Genomic DNA, 24535 nt, shown 5'->3' with positions numbered 1-24535 from the left:
GGGGATTAATAAAGTATCTAAAATTAAAAAATATAGAAACTACTTAGATGATTAAAAGAAAAGTAAACAAAAAAGGGGATCAGCGATTATATAAAACACAGTTGACTCCTCCATTGTTGAGGGAAAAAATAACCGAGCTGGTTCTTCCTCGACTCTCAGTGAGGCTGCAGAACTGTCTGTTTTACTGAGTAATGACTAAATGATGTAGTGCCTGATTCAGCACTACAGCAGCACTCGTTCTCCTCGGAGCTGACAGAATGGTTTGGACTCCTTTAAAACAAGGAGGTGGCAGCATCATACGATGCGAATCAAAGCTGGTGCAGTGTTTTTGTTTTTTTTTGTAAATGCTTTGCTCAGCCTGAGGTGAGGAGTGAAGAGTCGGATGAAAATGCCTTTTATCTACCGTGATAATTCACCTGTATTATACTCTTATTCACCCATTGTGCCATAAATGGAAACCCTATTGATTTTGATAATGGAAAATGTTAGTGATATTAAATTAGAAATGACACAGCGACGTAAAAAAAAAAAACAGCCAGTGAAGGTCGACAAACAAACAAAGTGATACACAACTCTATACAACAAGCAGAGTGAATGTCACTGACAGTCCCACTGCAAACAAAAATACCCAATATCTCTCATCTCTTCTGACAAAAGCAATCCAACAATTCTCAGAGAAACACTTGCTTCGCTGTTTTGGTTAAACAGCTTGAACCGATACAAAGAAACTAATTATCTTCAACTCAAAAGCGTCTCCACATGAACAAAGACAGAGAATATTTACATGAGAATGAGTTGTTGTACTGATGTTTGCCACACTTTTAAAAATGAATTAGCTCACTCCCGGTTTACAAGGAATCCACTACTAACTGCCTTTTTGTTCAAGTTGCAAGTGAACATGTAATCATCATCTTCTACTGTGCACTGTATTTTACTCGTATAACCATATTTATACCAATGTTTAACAAGAATTGAAGCTAATTTAAGCTAAAAAATTGTGTTTTAAATGTGTTGGTTTGTTTAATAATGCTAGTCGAGGACTCAGTCACACAGTTTAGAGATGAAACTTACACATAAATTGCAACACGCACAGATAATCATACAGAAAGCGCACACAAGAAACAATTATTTTTCATGAAAATGACTGTGTTTATCTAAGTGCACATATTTCTTATAAGGACAGGAACAAGAATTTAAATATAGTCCTTCCACCAAATGATTGAGATCAATTATGGTCCCCCATCTGCTCTCCTTTTCCATGCAGTTTGGCAGCTTAACATAACAACATAAGGGGGAGGACCCACTATTATGTATATATATATATATATATATATATATATATATATATATATATATATATATATATATATATACATATATATATATATATATATATACATGAAGTATATGAAGTATATACACACATAAGCACGCATGCACACATACATAAACAGTACGGGAAAACAGAGCAGACAGACAGATGGCATCCAGTGAAATCTGTAACCTATTTAAAAAACTTTTTTTTTTCATACACACAATATTACATTACACAATAATTATTATTATTAATACTACTACTAATAATAATTATAATACTATTAATAATAATAATGATACTTACACAATATTAATATTTCCCACTAATCCAATAATCTGTTACTTCGTTTTAGCTTCTTTTTTACATTTAAATACCCACAGATGTGATGCTGAAGCTAGTGGTAAACGATCTGCCCTGTAACAGGCATGAACATAAACAAATACATAAATAATGGTGGTGTATGCAAAAACGTGGACACGTTACATACTGCTTTTAACACTCAACTAAAAATGGAGATAAAATGATACTTTTGCTGGATATACACATACGTACATGTGACGGCGGCTGAGCCAGATGGCTGGTGCCGGAGGCTGCTTTCACAAGTCACCAGAACAGTGTCTGTTAGAGCTGTTTATGTTGCTTAAGTGATGGCGAATTGGCGTCTGCTGTTGTTAGGTGCTTTGAGACTGAATTATACGCCAGGAATATGAAGACTAGCCTTGTCTGGCGGTTCAGTTTGGATGATGTACTGTTTGAGCTGAACATATAAATATATAAGCAGACATTGATTGGCTAACGCCTGCGCTGGGATATTTGCATAACACGATTTGCCGCTTGGAAAGTTCAACATTTCTCAATGTGCTGCCCAAGTGAAACAATGGGCTCCACAATGCAGTTTGGCAAATCCTGACACTGTCCCATTTAAAATCAACCAAGCAGCATTTTAGATGCTGTCTCCATAGTGTATGAGGGAGTCATCCGTAACTATTTCAACTCTTAAATAAATTGTTAGGACTTACAAGGCAAGTTAAGAACTGAATTAACTGACTCGTCAAACCCTATGGTAACATTCTCCTCGGCACAACTGATTTTTAGTTTCAAAAATGAAGCTGCTTGATGCCCACAAAGCCGAGGAGGCTATAAAAAATACTTCCACCTTGACATTTACAAATGCCATTGAGAAAAATGGCAGCACAGCGCAGAACTGTGGATATGAAGACAAGACGTGGCAAAGCAAAGGAAGCCACACATCGGCTGGGCAGTAAGGTAAAGTAACGCTAAAGTAATCCATAAGCTTGAACTTTAGGAAGTGCTGATGCACAAACGTAGACATTATCCTGTATATGAGCAAAGGAAGACAACACCTCACCTCGAACATCATCACTAAAGGCAATTAAGTCTGCAAGACAACATCTAGGTAAACTTGAAAACTTAACCCTGATTTGAAGATTTGGAAGCACTGCGTGGATAGTGCGAAGAAATGACTGGACGTAAGAGTCATTTAAGACATTGTGAAGAGGCAGTGTCACCATGGAAAGCATCTACCGTATGTGAACAGAGGCAGGAGCAAGCCATTAGTTATATGTGATTGCCCAGGGAAAGGTAATTCAAAAAGCAACAGTTGAAGCAAGAGAGAGAGCATACTTGATTCTCAGTCATCATTCAGAGAATAGCTCTGACAATCCAGAATAGGAAATATGTGTAAACATGAAAGCCCCGACATTCCTTGTCTAATATACTTTGATGTCCCTTCCTTCCGTATGCCGTACTGCGAGTCATTTTTCATGCATGCTCTCACACAACACAGCATGTCTTCACCTCCTCTCCTGCTCCCTCTGCTGATGTCTGGGGACAGACAGAGCGTGTGAAGGGAGAATGGAGGATGAATGGATTCTGGGGAAAGGAGGTGTGCTTGAGCGGGCCTGCAGGTGCAGATAGCCGCGCAAACCCTCCCACTGATGACGGGCGCTAACAAAGGGATACACACATTTACCATATTTAAAGGATTATCAGCATTGTGTGGGCAGATTCCATTTTCAGTCACACAAATAGTCCTAAACAACTGTTTTAAAGATGTAAAATTGTGGAGAACTGTAGTTTTTGCTGAGGAGGATTAGAAAATTGAGATCACCTGAAGGGATTTATTCTGAACTGAACTGTTGGACCTCATACCGTGTTCCATTTACATTTAACACTGGAAGTTGGAACTGGGAGTGACGTCACTCTTGGACATTCAGACATATCTATGGCAAGCCATTGTTTGCTCATCCAAGCTCAAGTTACGACTGGGACTCAGTCAGCAGCATCCGCTCATATATGGAGTCGACATGCTTTGTGAATGCAGAGTTCATGCCCGTTTGTCTTAAGACAAAGAGGGCCATAAAACTCCCCAAATGTCCCAGGATCCTCAAGTGGTCACTGTGTGACATAACATCAACAACACAAGTGCTAGGTTCCCCTCCTCCTCTGTCTCTTTCCCCCCTGTCCCCCTGTGTGGAGGTAGGACACTTTCCCTTCTCCTCCTTGCACACAATGCCCAAAGCACACAGTCCTCTCCCTTGAAGAGCAGGACACAGACTTGTCTGGTCAGCTCTCCTGAGGCTTCTTCAGTACAGAGGGATACAACATCACAGCAGCCAGAGAACCCCCTCTGCTGACCTCAGAGCAGGCCTGCTTAAAGCAGCCTGTTGTCATCCTCATCCCATCAAAGGCAGTGACAGAAGAGTCTGCCTTCAGATCACGTAAAGGATCCAGAGCTGAGTGAGCTCCACTCACAGCTAACTTTGTAAAAGGGACCTGAGCAACATACACCAAAGACACAGTCAACAAACGGCAGCATCTTGACCAATGTCATAACTTGTTCTTTCACTGTTACCACAGAGGTTGAAACCAGCCAAGATTGTTCCTGCTTCCAGTAGCACTTTCAAATCCAAACAATGTTTGTACAACAAAACCATGCAGACACAGCACAACTCTTAATGCTGAGTAATAGCAAGTGCCAACACTAAAAGAGTGAGGCAGATAAAGCACAACTCCTATCACTGGAGTGCCTTCTTTCTCTTCATACTCATTTTGTATCCCTCCGTCTTTCTCTCCTTCCTCTGTCTGTCCACACCACTGCAGGCAAATACAGCGACACAGTGCTCCAACAAATTAGGATCAGTGTCAGTCATTGGAAGTAATGTCATTACTACAGCCCAGCACAACATGCAGCTGTATATACTCTCTAATCACTATACAAAAACAGCCTTAATTTGGATAGACAGACACGCTATGGGCCTGGATTTATTGTGCATAACACAGTTGCCATGTCTATGCAAGTAGTCGGAGCCCTCAGGGGAAAGACTGCGGGAATGGAAGAGTATGGAAATGCATTCATTGCAGTATTTATGCAAAAAAAAAAGCAACATTATCAGTTCCTTGCCTTGCGACATATCAACACGTTAACACACTAGCATGATTTAGACTCTTGACTTATTTCCTTATTGAGCTGAATTGAGTTGTTTACACAGTGGGCCACAGTGGGTTGGTGTAGTGGTTAGCACTCTTGCTTTTGCAGGAAGAAGACCCGGGTTGGTGACCCGGTCAGAACAAGGGCCTTTCTGCATGGAATTTGAATGTTCTCCCCATGTGTCTGTGGGTTTTCTGCAGGTTCTCCGGCTTCCTCCCATAGTCCAAAAATATGCAATTTGGGGATTAGGTAAATTGGACAGACCATAGGTGTCTCTATGTGGCCCTGTGATGGACTGGCTACAGGGTGTACGGTACACAATCTCCGCTGACATAGCCCTATTGGCATCTAATGGTGAGACTGCAGCTTAAAAGACATCACAGACTCCATCCCTTCTCTCGGAATAAGTCAGGCACTGTCATTGCCCACGTGAGTGTTGAAGTCCCCCAGGAGGATGCTTTCCAGCACCCATCCTAGGCACTCCAAAAAGGATGGGTAATCTGAGCTGCTGTTTGGTGCATAACCGCAAACAACAGTCAGTACCCATTCCGTAGCTTAAGCTATCTTTTCATCCTCTGGAGTAAATCCCAATGCGTCGGCCAAGAGTTGGGGGGGATATAAGCTATCCTACACCTCTCCTATCAACCACAGCACCTCGAGCAAAGAACAGTGTCCAACCCCTCTCGAGGAGCTTGATTCCAGAGCCCACGCTGTGCATTGAGGTGAGGCTGACTATATCTGATCTTAATTGCTCAACATCCCACAGCAGCTCTGGCTCCTTCCCAGCCAGGTAATGCTCCACGTTCCATAAAACGTTTCCATAGCCAGGGATCAGACCGTCTAGGCACCCACCTTCAACTGCACACCCAATCCACGTTGCAGACCCCTGTGGTTCCTCCGGTAGGTAGAGTAGAGTAAAGGTAGGTACATTCACAACCAATGCCTACCAACTTCAACTTCCAGGAAAATAATAAAACATTATTTTCTTGATTTGTGAATGTAGCAACTATCATGCTACCTCAAAAAAACAACAACAGTGAAATGCAAATGTCATAATACACAAGAGCAAAATATGCAAGGCTGCCAGCTGGAGTTTGTTTATCAGAATTACAAATGACAAACAGGTATTCAGTGGGGGGGCCGTGCCTAGGAGAGAACATTTGGTTTCTGTGCTGGACACCTGCCTAGTCCACACCACACCAGTCCCCGTACACTCAGATACCACTCACATTGTTCTATAGAATCTAAGAGTGAGCAGTGGTTTGGTTCAGCTCTACAGGAAAAACTGAGCAGAGCCTGGTGTGGAATTCATGTTGCTCCTAATCCCTTTCCTGTGGCTCGCCTACTGTTTGTTTTTGCAGCACACTAGTTCCCAGGGGAGCAACATTTTATCAGGCACCTACCGCCCCCCTTCCCACCGCTACACACGCTGCATGAGGTAGATGTAAGACTGGGGATTAATTGGTGGTGTTGGTGGCAGTATGTCTCAGAAGCTCGTGCCCTGAGCATTGAGTTTTTGGCGCATGGAGCCGACAAATTTCCGTGGCTGCTTCTTGAAAGGATGACAACTGAAGGGACGCATGAAGAGAGGGTAAAGGAAGACATATGAGCTGAAAATGCAGGATCAGAGTGGAAAATAGGGTCAAATCAAACATTATGAGAAAGCAGAATGATGGCAGTGGTGTCTTTTGTAGCGCAGAAGTTGAACTGCTGCACTGGTGTGTGATGAAATTTATGGAAAAGTTGAGGAAACCAAGGCCAAAAAACGTGAATGAAAGATTTTCCCTTCAGGGTAAAATGTCAATTGGGGATGGAATGATTGGAAATGTAAAATGGAAAAATGCAGGAATCCATCTAACATAGAATATATGCACTTAAAGTACAAACATGCCATACAATACAAAAAAAAAGAAACAATAATTTCAATCAAAAATGAAGTTGCTGCTCTCATGTGTTCATCAGTTTTCATCAATTTTGCAGTGTGCTTATATTAGGGGGCTGATTGAATATGCCTTATTCCAAGGCCTTAAAGAGACTCTTCTTCCTGAGGACACTGAAGAAGAACCTATCCTCTCCCATCCTGGTGAACTTCTACCGCTGTGCGATCGACAGCATCCTAACCAACTGTGTGTTTATGTAGCATAATTTATGTACAAATAACTGGGCTTGAAATTAGCTTTGTCTGTTTCAAAGACCAGCAACCGCCACTGGGATATACTGTATGCATGGTTGGATGGATGGATGAATGAATTACACAATAAATCATTCGATAAATTCACACAGCCTACACATTCAGCAGATTTTCCATCACTTCATATATGATGTAGCTATAATGGAAGTGAAGCAATTAATACAGTGTAAAGCTCATTTGTTTCATTCAAATGATGAGTTTCTGGATGATGAACCTAAGCGCTTACTCGGCCAATTTTATCACTGTTGTTCGTCTTTGTCAGGTACAGCTGAGATGTTTGCAAAGCCATCAGGCAACAGCAGACACAAACTAATGCAGCATCCCCAGGTGGCGTCATTCCTCTTTAAAGGGGATCTGTTTACTGATGGTGTGTGTGGGGGGCGGTTACTATTCTACATGCTAATGATCTCTTGGGAACACAAAAACAGGAGGAGGAAACTTAATTGTTTTGAGTCATCAAATCATGTTAATTACTTTAATTCTTGTGTGCCTGGAGATAACGTAGAGCATGGAATAAGCTAGGTTTTTCTGTTGTGCTGATTATTCCCTCACCAAACCTAAGTTCTATTCATTTTTAGAATTTTTAGATAATGGAGAGCTCTTGTACAGTATGTATTCATTCCTAAAAGCCGCCAAGGGGTGTAAAATAAAAGGATGACATGCTTTTCATCACTATAGGTAATGAACAAATGCTTTCCTTTCGACAGACAGTGTTGACAGCTGCTTTGATGTCTGGGTGCAATAAAAATTAATTATGCTAAATGGACTGTGTTTCCCTATTCTTAATTATCACTCAAAGTGCTTTCCACTACAGGTTGCATTCTTCAATGCTTCTACCCTTAGGCTTCCATTTAAATGCAAATTTTAACCACATGTTCAAAAACCTGGGAAAAGAAAACGTATGTTTATTTATTTTTTTGTAGCTACCCTGTTGTAGTAGTAACATTTGGTTCTTACTCTAACTCAAGGAATGTTGTTTTTTTTTAAATTTCTGTTTCCATTCAGTTTTGTTGATGCCAAAAAAATGTGCCTACAGATTGAAGGTTTCCACCTTGACATGAGGACTAAAGGAGCCACAAATCCCCGACTTTCCAATTAGTGGATGACCATCAATACTGTCTGACCCACACCGTGTGTAGATATAAACAAGTGCAGCATATGTTTTAGGTCAAGAGAGTGGGGGTGGGGGGTGCATCAAAGTGTAAAAATTTAAAATGAAATCAGGAGTCAGAACGCCACAAATATGCGGTCCTCTCTGCGCACTAAAGCCGTGTTTGGTACAGTATGATATATATATATTTCTTTGCATTTCCCTGTAACATTCTGTCCTTCGGGTACTAGAAAACCCTAACCCTAGACCGGCTCCACCCACAACACTCAGAGCAGAAAAACATTTGCGACCGGTGTAAATACCCCATGGTATTTACACCAGTCGCAAATTTACACCGCAAGTCAATTTTAAATGGCACTGTTAATATTGAACAAAAGTGGCCCAAGAATGGAGCCTTGAGGAACCCCACATATGATCTTTTTTTGCTCAGTAATATATTTACTAAATGAAACAAAGTAATACAGATCCTTCAAGTCAGATTTGAACCAATTCAGCACACTACCACAAAGTCCCACCCACCCACAGTTATATGTACTACAAAGACGAAGGAGAAGACAAAACAAAGAAAAAGAAGAAGATGCCACTAAACAGCAGCCATTGTTGTTTGTTGTGTGCTGCAAACGTAAAGGTACTGTTCTCAGTTGAAACACAAGCCCGATCCAAGTACTGTACTGTACTTAACCAAACTGAACCATACCATGATGGAAACACAGCATATGCCACTATTCACTATGTGTTCATGTAGGGAAGGAGGGAGGCAGCAACGGAGAAGAAGTGAGTCAAACATTGCCGTAAGTCAGCCCAAAGATAATATCACTGGAGACACAGAGCACTCTCACATGTTATCTCATTTGATCTAATTGTGTAATATGAAAGCCGTCACTCTTGCTGCTTCAAGCATGGACGACGAAACTGTGAACTGTTTCACACTGGATGCGAGTGCAGCACATCTGTCTCTCTGTATTGTTTTGGCACACATGTTTCACGTGTGTGAGCTGCACGGTTATTTTCCTCTCGCCTGTTTTTACCGCACACTAAGCCATTTTTTATTTTCACTGGTTCCAAAGATAACTATATATTTATTTCTATCCTAGCATGGATGCTTTCTTTCTGTGTTGTAAACATTTATATAAAGAATTAATCTTGTCAGTTTTATGAATTCATCACACCGGCTAATTGTTGGCGCATATTCATTATCAGTAACAGTATGACCTTGTGCTAATTTTATGGCAGCGTAATTAAGCTGATTCATTAAATTAGTAAATTGATTAGCTGAGCTGAATTACATTATTGTGCTCCTGTCAGATGTGTCCCAGGTGAAACCCAGTGATGATCGGTGCGTTAATGATCCATGTTACTTATTTAACATATCTGGTCATGCACGGTAGCTCAGTGGATCATGAAGTGTCAGGAAAGACAAAGAAGGTTGCGCCGGAAAAGGGGATTCAAAGTGTGACCTTTAACTGTTCCCATGACGAATCGTAGTTAAACATCTTCTCTTTCAAAAACGTCCGATGTGCTGTGGCTCTCGCGTACAGGATTAAACTCTGTAATATCTTAGGAAACACATTTTTGTGATAAATCTGCCTCTCTATGTGTGAGTACAAAAGAACTCAACAAATCAAGGATGGATTTTTTACCGAACTTGGTGTGAATGTCACCTGGGATTGTATTTCCAGTGGATAAATGTTTAGCGCTCACTGAATGGAAGACAAAGTCTGCCTGCCTGTTGAGCACAATATACCTGCTGCATATTTGCAGAGCGAAAGTGGTATCTAACAATCTATAGCGCTCCAGGCGTCACATGACTCAGTTTGGAATTGGTTTGCTGACATTAACAAGTGGGTCATAAAAACTTTGCTGAAACACTGTCAATACATGTCAGTAAATGAAGAGTCTAGGTTTCTATGTTTGACAAGTTGTTCCAAGTTTTTTTTTTTGTTTTTGATTTAAAATAATACACAGGTGGGCCAGAAGGTCAAATTCAGGTAGAGAAGAATCTGGGTAGAGTTTGCATGTTCTGTCTCCCGGACACTATAATGTCCAAAGGTGTGAATTTGAGAGTGAATGGATGTTTGTCTCTGTGTCGTGGCCCTTTTTGCCCTATGTCTTGTGGTGGATAAAGTGGTAGACAATGATACAGTGAATACACAGGTGAGATGCATACGTAGGTTGCTTATAGTGATGTGTCATTCATCAATGAGCCGGCTCTAAGAAGCATATGCGAAGAGCGGATTCACGTTGGGGAGAGCCAAATCTTCTGCTTTATTTTGATGTACAAACCATGTGGCCAATGACATGCGAGGACAGACTAAGATCATACCATTATGTAAAAAAAAGGAAGGGGCAGACATTCCAGAGACAGCCAGTGTAGTGGTACAGGCCAAGTAAACTTGAGGAAATTAATGAAAACCGAAAAAGAAGCAGTATCTGGCTGCATTTCAAAGATATTGGGTTAGAGTCCAGGGTTAGATTGGTTTGTTAGGTTCTGTGTTTAGTTGTTCATTTAAAGACTTCATTAAAATGTTAAAAAATAGTAACTGTATATTTTGGTAAATAAGTAAGTAAGTAAGTAAGTGATAAAATGCATAAAAATAAGGCTTTTATGAAAACACTGATTAAACAACTGCTTACCAACACACCAACCATTCATAATTACTAAATTAGGCTAAGGAAGTCGAGCCAAAAGAACCAGAACTTTGAAAAGAGCTGGGCTTCCCATCACTAGTTGCTCAGGTTTGGTTTAGTCTTCAGATGACCCGTGGTTAAAGTGCATCTGAAATCCTCTGGTTGTTAAACTATTACCAATAAATGGAAAAGTCTTGGCATGGACATAATAAATATGATAAATTAGTGTGTAAATGTTGTGTGACTGTGTGTATACAAGTACTAACAGTGCAGGAATTAGCTTATGACAAACAATATTCTGATATAGAAAAGTTAGCATTGCTGTGTATCCATTGCTCCCACTAGTGCTTTTAATTTGCAAATATAGTGCTTACACATCATACTTTAATTTGTCCTGTGCGCAGTTTTCATTTTATTTCTGCAAAACCTGCTGGGAACCGAGAACCATTCACTGTTCATACACATGAAACAACAAAAGATAACAGTGGAGGGAACAGACAGGTCCTTACCCCGCCATGACGATAAAGAAATCCAGACGGTTCCACGTGTCCCCGAGGTAACAGCGGTGACCAAAGATTCCCAGTGCGACCATCTTTATAACCATCTCCATAGCAAAGAAGATGTAGATAAAAGCATCAAAGGCCTAACAGGAAGACAGAGGAGAGACAGAGGCAACATGTCAGTAATTGAACAGGCAGAGACTACTATTCCTCACTGCTGTGAGCACCAAACGCTGACATCCATTTATCTCTATTACGGCTGGAGTCAGATGTTGGGTGGATACAGGCGGAGGCGAGAGTGAAACATATTTATTTGACTGATCAAAGGTTCAACTGCAGGTCGACTGGGATGTTCCTGAAAGAGGGGGGAGATTTGTTAGAGAATTACAATCAGCGATTAAGACTTTGAACGTCATGTATTATTATGTAACAATTCCTTTATTTCATGACAATGGATGAGTTTTTTCGTGAATAAATTAACAACCATGCTTCAGCAGGAAGTAGAAAAACACCTCCCTTTACTATGAATGTGTGTCACCATGCACCGTCCTTTCATGGTCGAATGAATGGACGGTCCAAAGTTATTTCGATGACATTTCACAGAAGCTCCACGTGAGATAAATGGTCACAACATGCATAAGGAAGGTCGTGATTTTAATCCCAGGTTTTAATCCAAACAGCCTCGGGTGTTTCCAACGAAACACATGGTTTTAAGTGGAGGTAAATGAAGGACATGGGTGATCATAAAATGGATATTGAGCCATGAAAGATTTCAGAAGCTCTTCCCTCACTTCCTTAGACTTCTCTTAAAAGTTGGCCTCCTCCTTGCTTATCTCCTGCTTACTTCAGATTCTCTGCCTACAACCAAGTCATCTTTTGCATTCCCATAACAAATTCACACATCGACCTCTCACTCCTATACCTTCTCTCTTTTAAACCTCTGTTCCTCTCCTCCTCCCATCCACCTCCCTCTCCCTTTCCCCCACTTGAGCAGTTTGCCCTAAACAGTGGGGGTAATGGAAAATAATTTGTTTGAGCAGTAATCAGAGATAAGCCCTGCATCGACACTCCCCGCCTCACTCCCACCTTTAATCAAGCATCTAATTAAAAGGAGTGAGAATAAAAAGCAAATAAATCAAAGAACTCCGCTTGCTAATGCATGTTATTGCTGTTGTGAGTAAAAAGCCTAGATTAGCTGACGCTCGTGTTTGTGTATACAGCGGGGATTAGAGATGAACCGACATGCTTGGCAATGCCTTTAATTTGATTTTCAGAAGAAAGCACTTCAGGCAACACTATCGGAATCAGAACCATTGATGTGGATCTCGGTTTTGTCACTGCCGGGTAAAAGAAAACTTGTATTCAGCAGTCCTGATTCCTGAAGGTGTGCAGAGAAGCCAGACTTGGCTTACTAATGAGGGAGAACGGTCGTAGTTTGCAACCTTGACCTTTGTCAAACCAGAAAGAAGGATTTTGCAGAGTTTAGACGCCCAAGGGAGATGAAGACTGAGACCCCAACAGCCAGGACAAATACATAAAAAATAAAAAAAAACCTCTACTGACATTTACGTACATACAGTAGCTCTCTTTAACGGATCTCACCATGTTTTGCTTTTTCTTTTCTACCCATCTTCTTTGTCTCTTTGCTGCTGCCTATCTTGGCCAGGACTCCCTTGAAAAAGAGGTTCTTAATCTCAATGGGATGTTCCTGGTTAAATAAAAATAGAGAAAAAATACTAATCAACCAAAACATGGGAGCTGACTGAGATGACTGAAGTTGTTACTGCTTCATTTAATGAATGACTGAAAAAGTAAGAAAAACAGTAAGCTCACTGTGTGGGTTAATCTCCTTGGAAAAAGCTCTTACAGGCCCAAAATGACACCTGAACTGTAAGGTGACATTATTTTGCTACTATATCCAGATTGAGGGACTTTGTCTGAATAATGGAGATTTAAGCTGATTTCAGAGTGAACAAAGACACGTTTGACCAACTTCTTTGGGCCAAGTATAAAGAGGTGCTGAAAGTGCTCACTGTATTCCTAAAAGTTGAAAGATTTTCATCTTGATGTGACATGAATGTGCCCAGAAAACATGTTACATCACTCCTGCTGAAACTGTATTTGTGCACCCAGACGATGCTGAATGTGAACACCTCTGATTTGATAATGGGTTGAATTTTGCTACAGACATTTCATTGATATTTCAAAAGTTTTTGAAGTTATCCTGTGAAATTGTGTTGACGAACATGAGCAAACCAGTTGTGAAACTCTATTAGCCTATTTGGTGTCATGATCGGGGAATGAAGAGGCTTAATCCAGCCTTTCTTTAGGTGTACTCGGCCACATTAACATAAAAACTCTCCTCTTTGTAAAATATGAAGACAGCGACTCAACATTCTGAACTTTTCTAAATCCAAATCACATGTATGACAACTAGAATATTTTCACGGTTCTTTTCTAAATCTTAACGGTCAGACATCTATTTGTGTCAAGCTTTGCCTGCAAGGATACTTCAGCATGCAGGCTTGAAGCTGGGGACTGAAGCACCGACCTTCCAGTTAATAAATGCTCCACTTACTGATCCACAGCTGCTTCTCATGCCGTTTCCCAACCAAGGGTGTACTTCTCTGACAAAACAGCTGTTGTTCCTTGCATCAATACTACATGAGAATCTGTCAGGGAAACTGTGTCCAAATTCTTCCATCCACACACAGTGGATGAAAGCCTGCCTGTTCAAACCCTTTCGATCCAAATTCCTAAATTCTTATATTAAACTACTTGAAAATCTCCCACATTCTGTGCTGGCCGTCCTTGTCCCTTCCCCAAACTTACCCAACCTTTGCACAACTGCTCCATTTGCAAAGCTTCCCTTGGAGGGCTACATACTTACACAGCAGTGCAAATAAACTGTAACCTTCACTCACAGAGATCTCCTCAGTCTGCACAAAATTAGGTGTCAGAATCATACACTTCCCCTGAATCATTCTAGCTCAACTCCCCTGTAAGAATTTGCTTCACTTGTATGTAATATGGAAAGAGAGTCAATTGGAATTTGACATTTTTAAAATCTATAATTTATCATTTCCTCCTGGCTATGTATGGAAATACCCTGTTCAATTGTGACTTTCAGTTGTCCTGATCCCATCTCCACACAAGTATATAAGTGTATAACTTTAATATATATATATATTTTTAAATCTTCTTACAGAATTAGAAATATGTGCTTTAAGCAACGGCCTTGCTTTCCAGAGGTAGCTGTTTTGTGCTGCCAGAGCATGTGTTTGATGCTTTGAAGCAAAGGCCGAATATGCAAATAAAGAAGAACATTATCCTTCCTGATTGTAGAGGCGACTGTAGTTCAATCAGATGCCTGGGAGATGAGGGTGTGAGTGGAGGAGTCCTGCATCTGTTACAATCTGCAGTCTCACCTTTGGATGTCATTAATTCTTACACACACGGACCATAACATTGAATGTGGTCACCTTTGTAAATAAAGGTTAAATTAAAATGGGACAACAAGAGAAAGTTGGTATTCTTACTGTTGTACTTTTATGCGGAAATGTAAACGGGTCTCGAAATGAGACTCTCCAACGTTGATGCAGCAGAAATAGAAAAGCTTTTTCTTTTTTATTTGAAGTGACCAAACTATGGGTGTAACACTTGTTTCAGTGCAAATGCACCTTATGAAATTAACTTTAATAGTACAATATGGATTTTCTTTTTATTTTAATCTTAATGAAACATCACATATTGCACATATTTGCACATTGACAACATCTTTATCTCTCTCTGAGGGGTTTGTTATTGATTCTCCAAAAACTGATTTATACTCCATGACTCAACACTTTTAATATTTGTTTACTTGCATTACATCATCCGGATGGGTATGTCCTTCTGTCATATTTGTGCTAATCTTTATTCATTCATAAAAAAAAGATGGATTTGGTGACATTAGTGAGGTAATTAAAGATAATGAGACTTTACTTCTACTGAGAGAACAATAGGGAGAATGAGAAAGTAAAAACAAAAAGCAGTCAGTAAGTGCGCCCACTGAACTGATAAATGAGAGCAACAGACAAAATATTTTTGTCTGTCGTCAATCCCAAAGTGTGATGCACGACAGATGCATGACATGGAGGGACATAAAATATGTCAAACTTCAAGTGGAGAATAAATTGAGCTACTTGGTGAGATAAAAAAAACACTGTGGTCCTCGCACAGCAACTGGAAGGCCCTGGTATACTTCCGACCCAACGTGGACCCAATGCACATAGTGTGCATGGCACGAGATGCGCCATCAATGCGCAACCCGCAATCTGCGTGTGCAGCCCAGATTTTGGAACGTGCGCAAAGGGCGCATTGGGTGCGCAAACTGAATCTCCTCCCCACCAGTAGGTGGAGTATTAATCCCCACTCACCATTTAGAAAGAACATTTCGAAAATAGAAGAAATATTCACAGAGGATAGTCATCCATGCCTCGACCTAGCAACCCTTGAACCGGCCGACACCCCGACTCTCCTGCCAGACGTGTCCGAGGGAGCGGTAGCATCGTCCTCTTCTTCTTTGGTAGGAATGCGTCCTATTCCCTGTGTCCAGACTTGTACCTCCACCCAACAGTGAAGTCAGATACTACAGGACCCTGGCGTGCGAGTATACCAGGGTCCACGATACGCATGTGTGTGTGGATGTATACCAGGGGCCTTAAAGTACCTCATATTCTCACAAACCCAGCTCATTAAATAGATAGAAGACAGTCCGATGCAGAAGATGTTTCTGTTTGGGCTTGAAAATGTTTCAACAAGTGCCCAAGACGTCTTCATAATTCAGACTCCACTTATGAAGCATCTTCACCACAGTCTTAGTTGCCTCTGACAAACAGAACAAATTGCTGGCGCTTTAAAAACTACATTTCCTGGGGTTTAACCACTCATCCATCATCATACACTCACTGACTAAATAACTAGCTGACTTCCCAAGGCCCCTTTGTTGTAGCTTAAGCTGTAAATTGTGCTGGTGAGGCAGCAGTGAAATCACGGTATTGAAGAACGGATTTTCTGAGAGGAGTGATATTGACTGTGGCGCCGCAGCCCGCTAAATCCATGCTGATATTGAATAGGGTCTATAGATACTTGGAGGAGAAATTCTATTAGGTCCAACTCACCAGCCACCTCCCCCAGGGAGAAGAATCAATCAGTTGTGTGTGTTGGCTGTTATATGATGAGCGAGGTGCCGTTTGTGTCCATGTGAGAATGTGCAAAAACAGGACTCTGGGGCAATTCAACACCAAAATGGTGAAGACATACGCGCACATGTGTTACACCCACTCACGGCACCTTTGACATAAGCAAAACAGGATTCTGCAGCTCCGTGCGTCCTGCCAGATGACGGGCAAAGCTGTTTAGGTGCCGTGTTATGTGAGAAAGTCCTGCTCGCCGCTCATAAAGACCACATGCTAGCTGTGAGTCACAGCGAGGAGCTACAGGCCACAGCATGGGAGAAAGACAGAGTGAGAGGAAGGAAGACAGAGAGGCCGAGGGAGAGGGAGGCAGTGTGTGTTAGTGTGTGAATTAGTGGGTTCTTTACGTGTCAACAGGAATACTGTATGTGGGATTTAATGGATACGTGTGCACACTCTGCATCAAGGAAAGCGATATGTAAGTTCAAAATGTCAGATTTCATATAAAATATGCATGACTCGGAGAGCAAGAAAGAGCAGATTTGTTACTGCTTGTTTGTTTGTGAGTTTTCTCACACAGAGCACACGTACAGTACAGTATGTGTGTAGAGTGTCTGATAAAATAAACATGATCGCATGAGGGATATATAGTGCACTTTTAAAAATAGTCCGGAAATCCCTCAGAGATGAGACACAGTGAAGTCGTCAGCCACGCAAAGCTCTGCGCTGCCAAGCGGTAAAGTTCACTGGGAAGAAAGACAAGTGGTCGATCTGCATTCCATCCATCAGCCAGGATGTAAAACACACACACACACAAAAACAAAATACTGCTATTGTAAGGAACATGGATGGAGCCGATCAGCATAATCAGCTGATTCAAACCACATGCAGAGGTGGTTTCGAATGCAATTTGGATTTTTACAGATCCGATTCAGTCTGAACGCCTTGGTCGCTCAGATAGAATTTTAGAGCGTCGATTGATCGACACAAAAGAAAATTGTTTTTTTAACTAAAATAGTTTAAAATACTAAAATAGTTTAAAAAAAGGTATAGAAGCATGGACGATAACACACAACAGACTGTGGGTTGGGGTTATTCTACCAGGCATCAGGGGTCTGTCTGCAACACACGTCCTGCTCCACTGCCATTCCAGCGGTGATGGCAGCATAAAGGACAACTCAGCGGTCTCCTGCGTTTCTGTCACTTCCATGAAATATGACCGAAACCGTCACAGATTTCTGTCATCCATTTAATTTGTCTTCTATCATTTATCTGTCATCCATTCTGGGGCGTGGCCTGTGTCTACAGAAATCCATGTGGGAGACTAGACTAGACAATGCCAATATGGACACACGGAGATCGGGATCTGATCAGGGATGTGCTTACCAATCTGATTTGGCAGTTGCAGTGTGGACAATTTCAGTACACAGTTCATAACTTCAACCTTGCCTTAGAATATACCATGCATACATGAGAGGCCTAGTGGAACAAATTGATTGAGGATCTATGAACAGAAATTGAACACATTCAAAATTGTGTTTTCATTCAAATATTATCGCCTGATAATTAAGAACTGTTGTTTTTGTTACCTCTTTGTTCCTCTTGATTTAGTTTGCAGCAATATGCAACTTAAACCCCTAGATGCCACTAAATTCTATGTCATTTTTGACGGTGTTATGCAGTAACATGCGATCAAACTTTGAAACGTCATAATCCTGAACTGAGACTGAATTTTTTGTAAATAAAATTAATTATTCTGGGGTAAAACTATGCTGATCAACAGTTAACCATGATAGGACATCCATGGCAAGGTTATCGGTGCAAAACTCTGCAAACCACAAAAACACATTGAGAAAGAATATTTAAAAAACGCAGTTCAAAGAGTTCAAAGAAAGACACAGATCGGCGTCAGAGGTGTGTCCTGGTGTTTCTGGTTGTTGCGTGCGTGTGAATGCGTGTGTGCACGTACCGATAGAACTTGGCATTGGTCAGAGGAGCAGTCGATGTTCTCACAGGGCTGGTACATTCCCAGGGTCACACAGTTCAGCAGGATCACCATCATGCTGACGCGTTCGAACCACGTACAAACACAGCAGGTTAAGGGAAATCAGCTCATACATAGTGACAGACACAAACAAATAACTTGACAGCAATCTGTGCTCACGTGCCACAATTCAATTACAATCGACAACAAAACATGATGTTGAGGGATATTTTTCTTAAGGTTACTACTTCTTAAAAAACAAAATGGCAATTATTAAAACACTCAAACAGTGAAACCCAGTTTGATCTGAAATACATACACTCATAACATTGTTTTGGTTTTTTTTGTAAAAGAAATTAAGCTCAGGCTCTCAAGCATCAAGCAGTTCTAATCTGTTTGATCAGAGGAAAGTCTGACTGAGAGTCTGACTGAATAACATCATGTTTAATTCATTTTTGAAAACAACCTTCTCGTGTTCAAAAACGTTTCATTCTGAGAGGATGGCAATTTTGCTAATTAGCCCGTTCATTTATGAATGTGTAAAAAAAACTCAGTCATTCAGCAGATTGACAGGATCAATGCTTCTCACTCACTCCCTCCCGAGCCTGCACTGGTGCAGTTTACACACAAGACCAGGCCATAGAGCCTGTTTTCAGATGAGTAATGCAGCATATTATACACTATATCGTATTCTGAAGCAGAATAATAACATTTGCCAAAAAGAAAAATCACAAAAAGGGTATGTACTCAAGCAATTAGCTGTTAAATGCATCATTGTGACTATAGCAGATCATCCACCTCGGTCCTACATCCCCACCTCCTATAACTTGGTGTCCTCTTCTGTTACACTAACTGTCCTCATGTCCATACACCTTCTCTGTGGACTCTTTTTTCCTCTATCGGGGCAGCTCAATCTTCAAAAACCCTTTGTCCAACATAGTCACTATCCCTCCTCTGCACGTGACCAAACCATCTCAACCTTGTCTCTCTTACTTTATCTCCAAATTGCTCAACCTGAGCAGTCCCTTGGATATGCTCATTTGCAATCATGTCCATCCTGGTCACTCCCAACAAAAATCTTAGCATCTTCAGCTCTGCCATGCATCTATTAGACACTGTCTCCAATCCATACATCATAGCAGGTCTCACCACCGTCTTGGAGGCATTCCCTTTCCCTTTTGCTGCTTTCCTCTCTGACTGTTATGTTATACAGTACAATAAACGCGATGTTTTGCGTGTAAAGCCTTGGATGTTGCCTAAAGGTGAGTCACGGATCAATATCTGCCATCACAGGTCTCTTCTCCGGGACTGTCACAATGTACACCAATGTGCTTTCAAACATGTTACGACAGACCTTTCAACTAAAGTGTTATTGTACAACTGCAGCAATTCCAACAAAACTAGAACGGAAGGAAAGGTGAACCAATTCAGTGGCAGAATGTCACAGTTTTTAAAGAGTAAAGCTTTGACTTTAAAGTGCACGGCGCCTCGAGAGGGTGTAATGCGAGCAGCAGTAATGAAAACTATGATATGTGGTATTTAAGTTGAGTTGTATTGAATCGTTCCAGCGACACTCACAAATACACCCAGGAGAAATTTGGAATTATATACAGATAAATTAGCTCTAATCGACACTAGGTCTAATAGACATCGAGAGATTGTAGCGTCTTCCGCAGGCAGATGTAGTTAGAATAACATAATCCTGTCTCACCTGTAATCAGTCCTCAGTGTGGACACATGGATCCTCAAACCATCTCATGGTTCCAAACCTGTATGTGACCTGCCTAAATAAAATGTTACCACGACAAATGAGCAGGAATGAATAGAGTCTTCAGAACAAATTTGAGACAATATTCCTGACGAGGCAAAAATGTGCGCCATGGCATGTACAACACTTGTTTTGAAGAGAGGGTAACAGAGCCAAGCTGAGGAAGAAACAAAAAATGACAGGAACAATGCAGCAGAGTGTGACAGAGGGATTCCATAGGCATGTGTGAGTGTGTGTTCGGGGAGTGATTATACAGTGCTTGTAGGAGGATGGAGTTCTGTAAGAGCCCAGGAGGTCCAATCGCTCCCTGGAGCTACACCGCTCAGGATGCTGAATTGCTGCCCCAGACTATACAGCACACGGCCCTGCGGGGTGGGAGCAGCCTCAGCAAAGACTATTCAAATAAATAAATAAATAAAATGGATGACCTGTTTTCTTCTGAAGCTGCGCTGTATGTTAGAAGAAGCAGAATTCCCACGTCTTTAATTCTCAACATGTTTCCATGCCTGAACCTTCTCTCAAAGGCACGGACTAACCGCAGATATCACAGCATGGATAAAGATAGGCTGTGAGTGGGCAAAACACATGTATAGAGATAAACACACACACACACACACACACACACAAGTAAGCAAGCAAACACCCACTCATTATCGCGCAGTGCGAGCAGTAAAGCACACATACGCACATATGTACGTGCGACTGAAGCAACACGTTCAAGAAAACACAAACGCTCGCCCACACACACACACACACATTAAGTCTATCCTTAAATCGATGTGTGTAATCTGAGGAGAATGATTTATCGTGATGCGTAATCAGCTCTGCAAGCGAGGCTTCTTTAATACAGATGTCCCAACATCTGCAGACATGTGAGACAAGGTAAAGACACGATGTGTGTCATCAGACGTGTGTTTCGTGTACAACCTTACACACTGTAGTGCCGAGCTGACATCAAACGCAGCAGTTAATACGCCGCCATGGCATCAGTTTTTAATTGGGCTGTACTTTTTTTATAGCGTTACTTGGTAAGTTGTTGACAGTGTGTGTGTGTGTGTGTGGGGGGGGTGGGGGGGGTTATAAACGTGTTAAATGTCAGATACAGTATTTACTTTGTAAATTTGTCTAAATCTACTTAATTTTACTATTTATATAAGACATGTTAACAAAAAACAAAGGTATTGCAGGCAGTGTATACATCTCACATTTTAGCGATGGAATCAGGACATTCAAGCCATATTCTCACTCACAAGTCACTTTATTAGGTACACATGACACCTAAAACCTTTTTGCTTGAGTTACTGTTGCATTACAATTGTCTCTGACTGTATTCCCCTCCGGCATCGTTTTCACCCATGCAGAGAACTGCTGCTCTCTGGACTTTTCTTTTCTTTTTTTCCAGACTATTCTCTGTGGACCATAGAGATGGTTGTGTGTGGGGGAGAATCCCAACAGAAAACCCTCAGAGCAGCCCGTCTCGCACCAACAACCATGCCACGTTTACTTAAATCACCTTTCTTCCTCATTCTGGAGCAAGTTTTAAACTTCAGGAGGTTACCATGCAATGAGCTGCCACCACGTTAGTGGCCGACATGATATTTGTGTTAACTAGTGGTTGAACGGATGTAACTGATGAAGTGGCAGGTGAATGTATGTGTATGTGAATACGAGACAATGCTGTATACTCTGTGTTCTGAGCTTGATTTGGAAGCATTTGAATAGAATAAATACAAAAATAAAGGGATGTAAATGTGGTTGATGAGATGACAGATATGGTATGATATGGTAAATAAAAAGTATTGGAAATTGAAATGTAACATATGATTGCAAAGGCGTTGTGCCGTCATAACACTTTTTTTGACTCTGGATTGGATCACAAATTAAAATAATAGGTTAGTAGGAATAGTAGGGAATCTCACACACACACACACACACACGTGTTAGCCACGTCCTCCCTAATGAGCACAGAGCGATCATCCTCAGGTGTCACAGAGCGTGTGGTAAGAACCTGCAGCCACTGCTTCATAACACACCACCTAAAATGCACAGATTCACATTTTAATATCAATATCATGGCTGGATAAAACTGCAGGTCAGCGCTTTCTTTTCTTTCCTCGCTCTAAGTAATGATGACAGGCCTATTGCTTATGCTGTAAGGATTATCTTGTGGTTTATTTCCACTGCCAAATGCATTTTTTTTTCCATCCAATTCCCAGCTTTCAAGTTTAGTTCCTGAGCATATACTGTTACTGCATGTGCTGCCTTGACAGTGTGCAAAAAAAGTCAATTAGTGAAGGCACCTTTGATAATAATACCTTTTTTTTTCTTTCCTATACCCAGACATTTACACACACACATCACCACTGCAACTGGATGAAAAATTAGGTGAAATTTAAAGCACAAAATATCTATTTCATGTTATATTTTGTATGTTTTTTGGTGCAATTGTACAATCACAAATGAATTAGGCTGCTGTTTTTGCACTTAACAGCCATCCACTGTCTGTCAATCACTGCTACAGAGTGTACAGTTGAAGGGAGAGTTTGACGGATGCACGGGGCATTCTGATATTTGCTTTCTGTTGAATAAGAAAACACTATTTCGAGTTTTTGGTTTTGGAAGAAAGACGTGTTTCAAACTTCAGCTGAAGACGTGAGAGGAAAAGAAAATACAGTATAACCAATTTCCAAAAGCCTTTTTTGTGATAGATTGTTATCTATGACCTGAATAATAAAGCCATTGTATTCACCCTTGATTAAGTGTGTGTGTGTGTGCGCGCCTTAAATAAGTCCTTTCCCTTTGTGTCGTGTTACATAATCCTAAGCAACAGGTTCAGCTTTTTTCTCCTATGAATACAAAATGGGCTGCAGGATGGAGACATTGTTCATGATTAATTTTTACATGAATTATGTTTTTAACTTAGCTGAGTTGTTAAAAAAAAAAGCGCCACCATGAGTTTGCCTCTGCTGACCAATGCAGCTTTCGTCCAACAATTCAAACACAACTATCCTGTTGATCAAGAACAAGAACATTTCTACCAAATTTGAACGGATTCTTTCACAGTGTTCTTCAGATGTGATGAAGTTCATGAAGCAAAAACATAAATCAACACTGTATTGTTCTTATATTGTGTTCAGAGAAACATGAGGTCACTGTGACCGAGACCTTTCACCACCAACCACCAAAAACGTATGAAGTCACTTTTAAGGGGGGGGGGGAGAAGAACTAATGGACTATTCAGTCCATGAGAAGGCAGTAATACCACATTATGGAGGTCAATTGCCATAAAACACCATCAAGCAAACAATTCACCTTGGAGTCTAAGTTAATATTTTTTCCATGATTTACCAAAACTTCCAAGCTCACGAGAAAACACCTTTTGTTAAGCCACAATTACTTCAACCATTAAATTCTAGTCTACTTTGTTTGAATCTAAATTAATGCTTCTAACTAATTAAATGAGTTTTCTCCAAATTTTGGAGAAATTCCCTAAGGGTTATGATCCGAGAATGGGTCTGTACTGTACCATTTTACTCTGGGACCCCAATGGAAGGTTGGGACTGGTTATTTTGGTACAATTCCTAATGGAAACACAAAGAATACATGCCATACCTCACCAAACTGTACCGTTCCACTCGGTCTCTTGTCAGGGTGTGCGCTTTACAATATGTGTATCAGGCAGGGCAGCTCCTAACACTGAATATTTCACATTTTAATACCCCATAAAAGTGGGTGAGTTACACACATATTTATATCTATGTATATCTATACATTCAGACTGAATCGCACCATCAGGACTGCAGAGAGAATCATTGGTGTCAAACTGCCCACCATCCAGGACTTGAACACATCCAGAGTCAAGAAACGGGCAGGTAGTATCTCTGCAGATCCATCACATCCCGGAAATAACCTGTTTGATCTTCTTCCCTCTGGCAGGCGTTACAGAACACTGTACACCAAAACTGCTAGACACAAGAACAGTTTCTTCCCCCAGGCCGTCACATTACTGAACACTTGACCAGTTTATTTGTTTATTTATCTATTCACTATCTGCACTTTATCGTTTATATATATATATATATTTAAAAATAAACCGGACCTCTGGTCACCTTTTTTATTCACTCTTGTCAAATGTATGTTAAGTTATGTTGATGTCTATGTTTCATGTACAGCGTGTGTTTGAAAAACCGGAGTCGAATTCCTTGTATGTGTTACATACTTGGCCAATAAAGCTGATTCTGATTCTGATTCTGATTCTGATTGATATATATACATGTATCGTTGCGGGTGGATGAGGGGCAGTGCAGCTCTGCGCTACTCTCCAGTCACTTGCTAGGGGAGGCGTACAAATTGCCATGACAACTTTGAAAGTCCAAGCTGATTTAAAACTCAGAGTGCCAAAGATTA

The 24535-nt window shown here is 40.9% G+C and overlaps 1 protein-coding gene across 1 annotated transcript in view; it reads right to left on the bottom strand.

Annotated features, from left to right (window-relative positions):
- Positions 1 to 24535, bottom strand: part of LOC131466963 (voltage-dependent T-type calcium channel subunit alpha-1I-like) — a 230690-nt gene that overhangs the window by 128908 nt on the left and 77247 nt on the right. The window contains exons 3-4 of the mRNA XM_058640603.1: positions 18346 to 18457; positions 11209 to 11342 (exon numbers count right to left, since the gene is read on the bottom strand). Of these exons, the coding sequence (XP_058496586.1) occupies positions 11209 to 11342; positions 18346 to 18457 (246 nt within the window). The remainder of the gene's footprint in view (positions 1 to 11208; positions 11343 to 18345; positions 18458 to 24535) is intronic.

Source organism: Solea solea, chromosome 10 (assembly GCF_958295425.1).
Source record: "Solea solea chromosome 10, fSolSol10.1, whole genome shotgun sequence".
NCBI lineage: Eukaryota > Metazoa > Chordata > Actinopteri > Pleuronectiformes > Soleidae > Solea > Solea solea.
The sequence above is the reverse complement of the archived record's forward strand: the minus strand, read 5'-3'. Positions and strand labels throughout refer to the sequence as shown.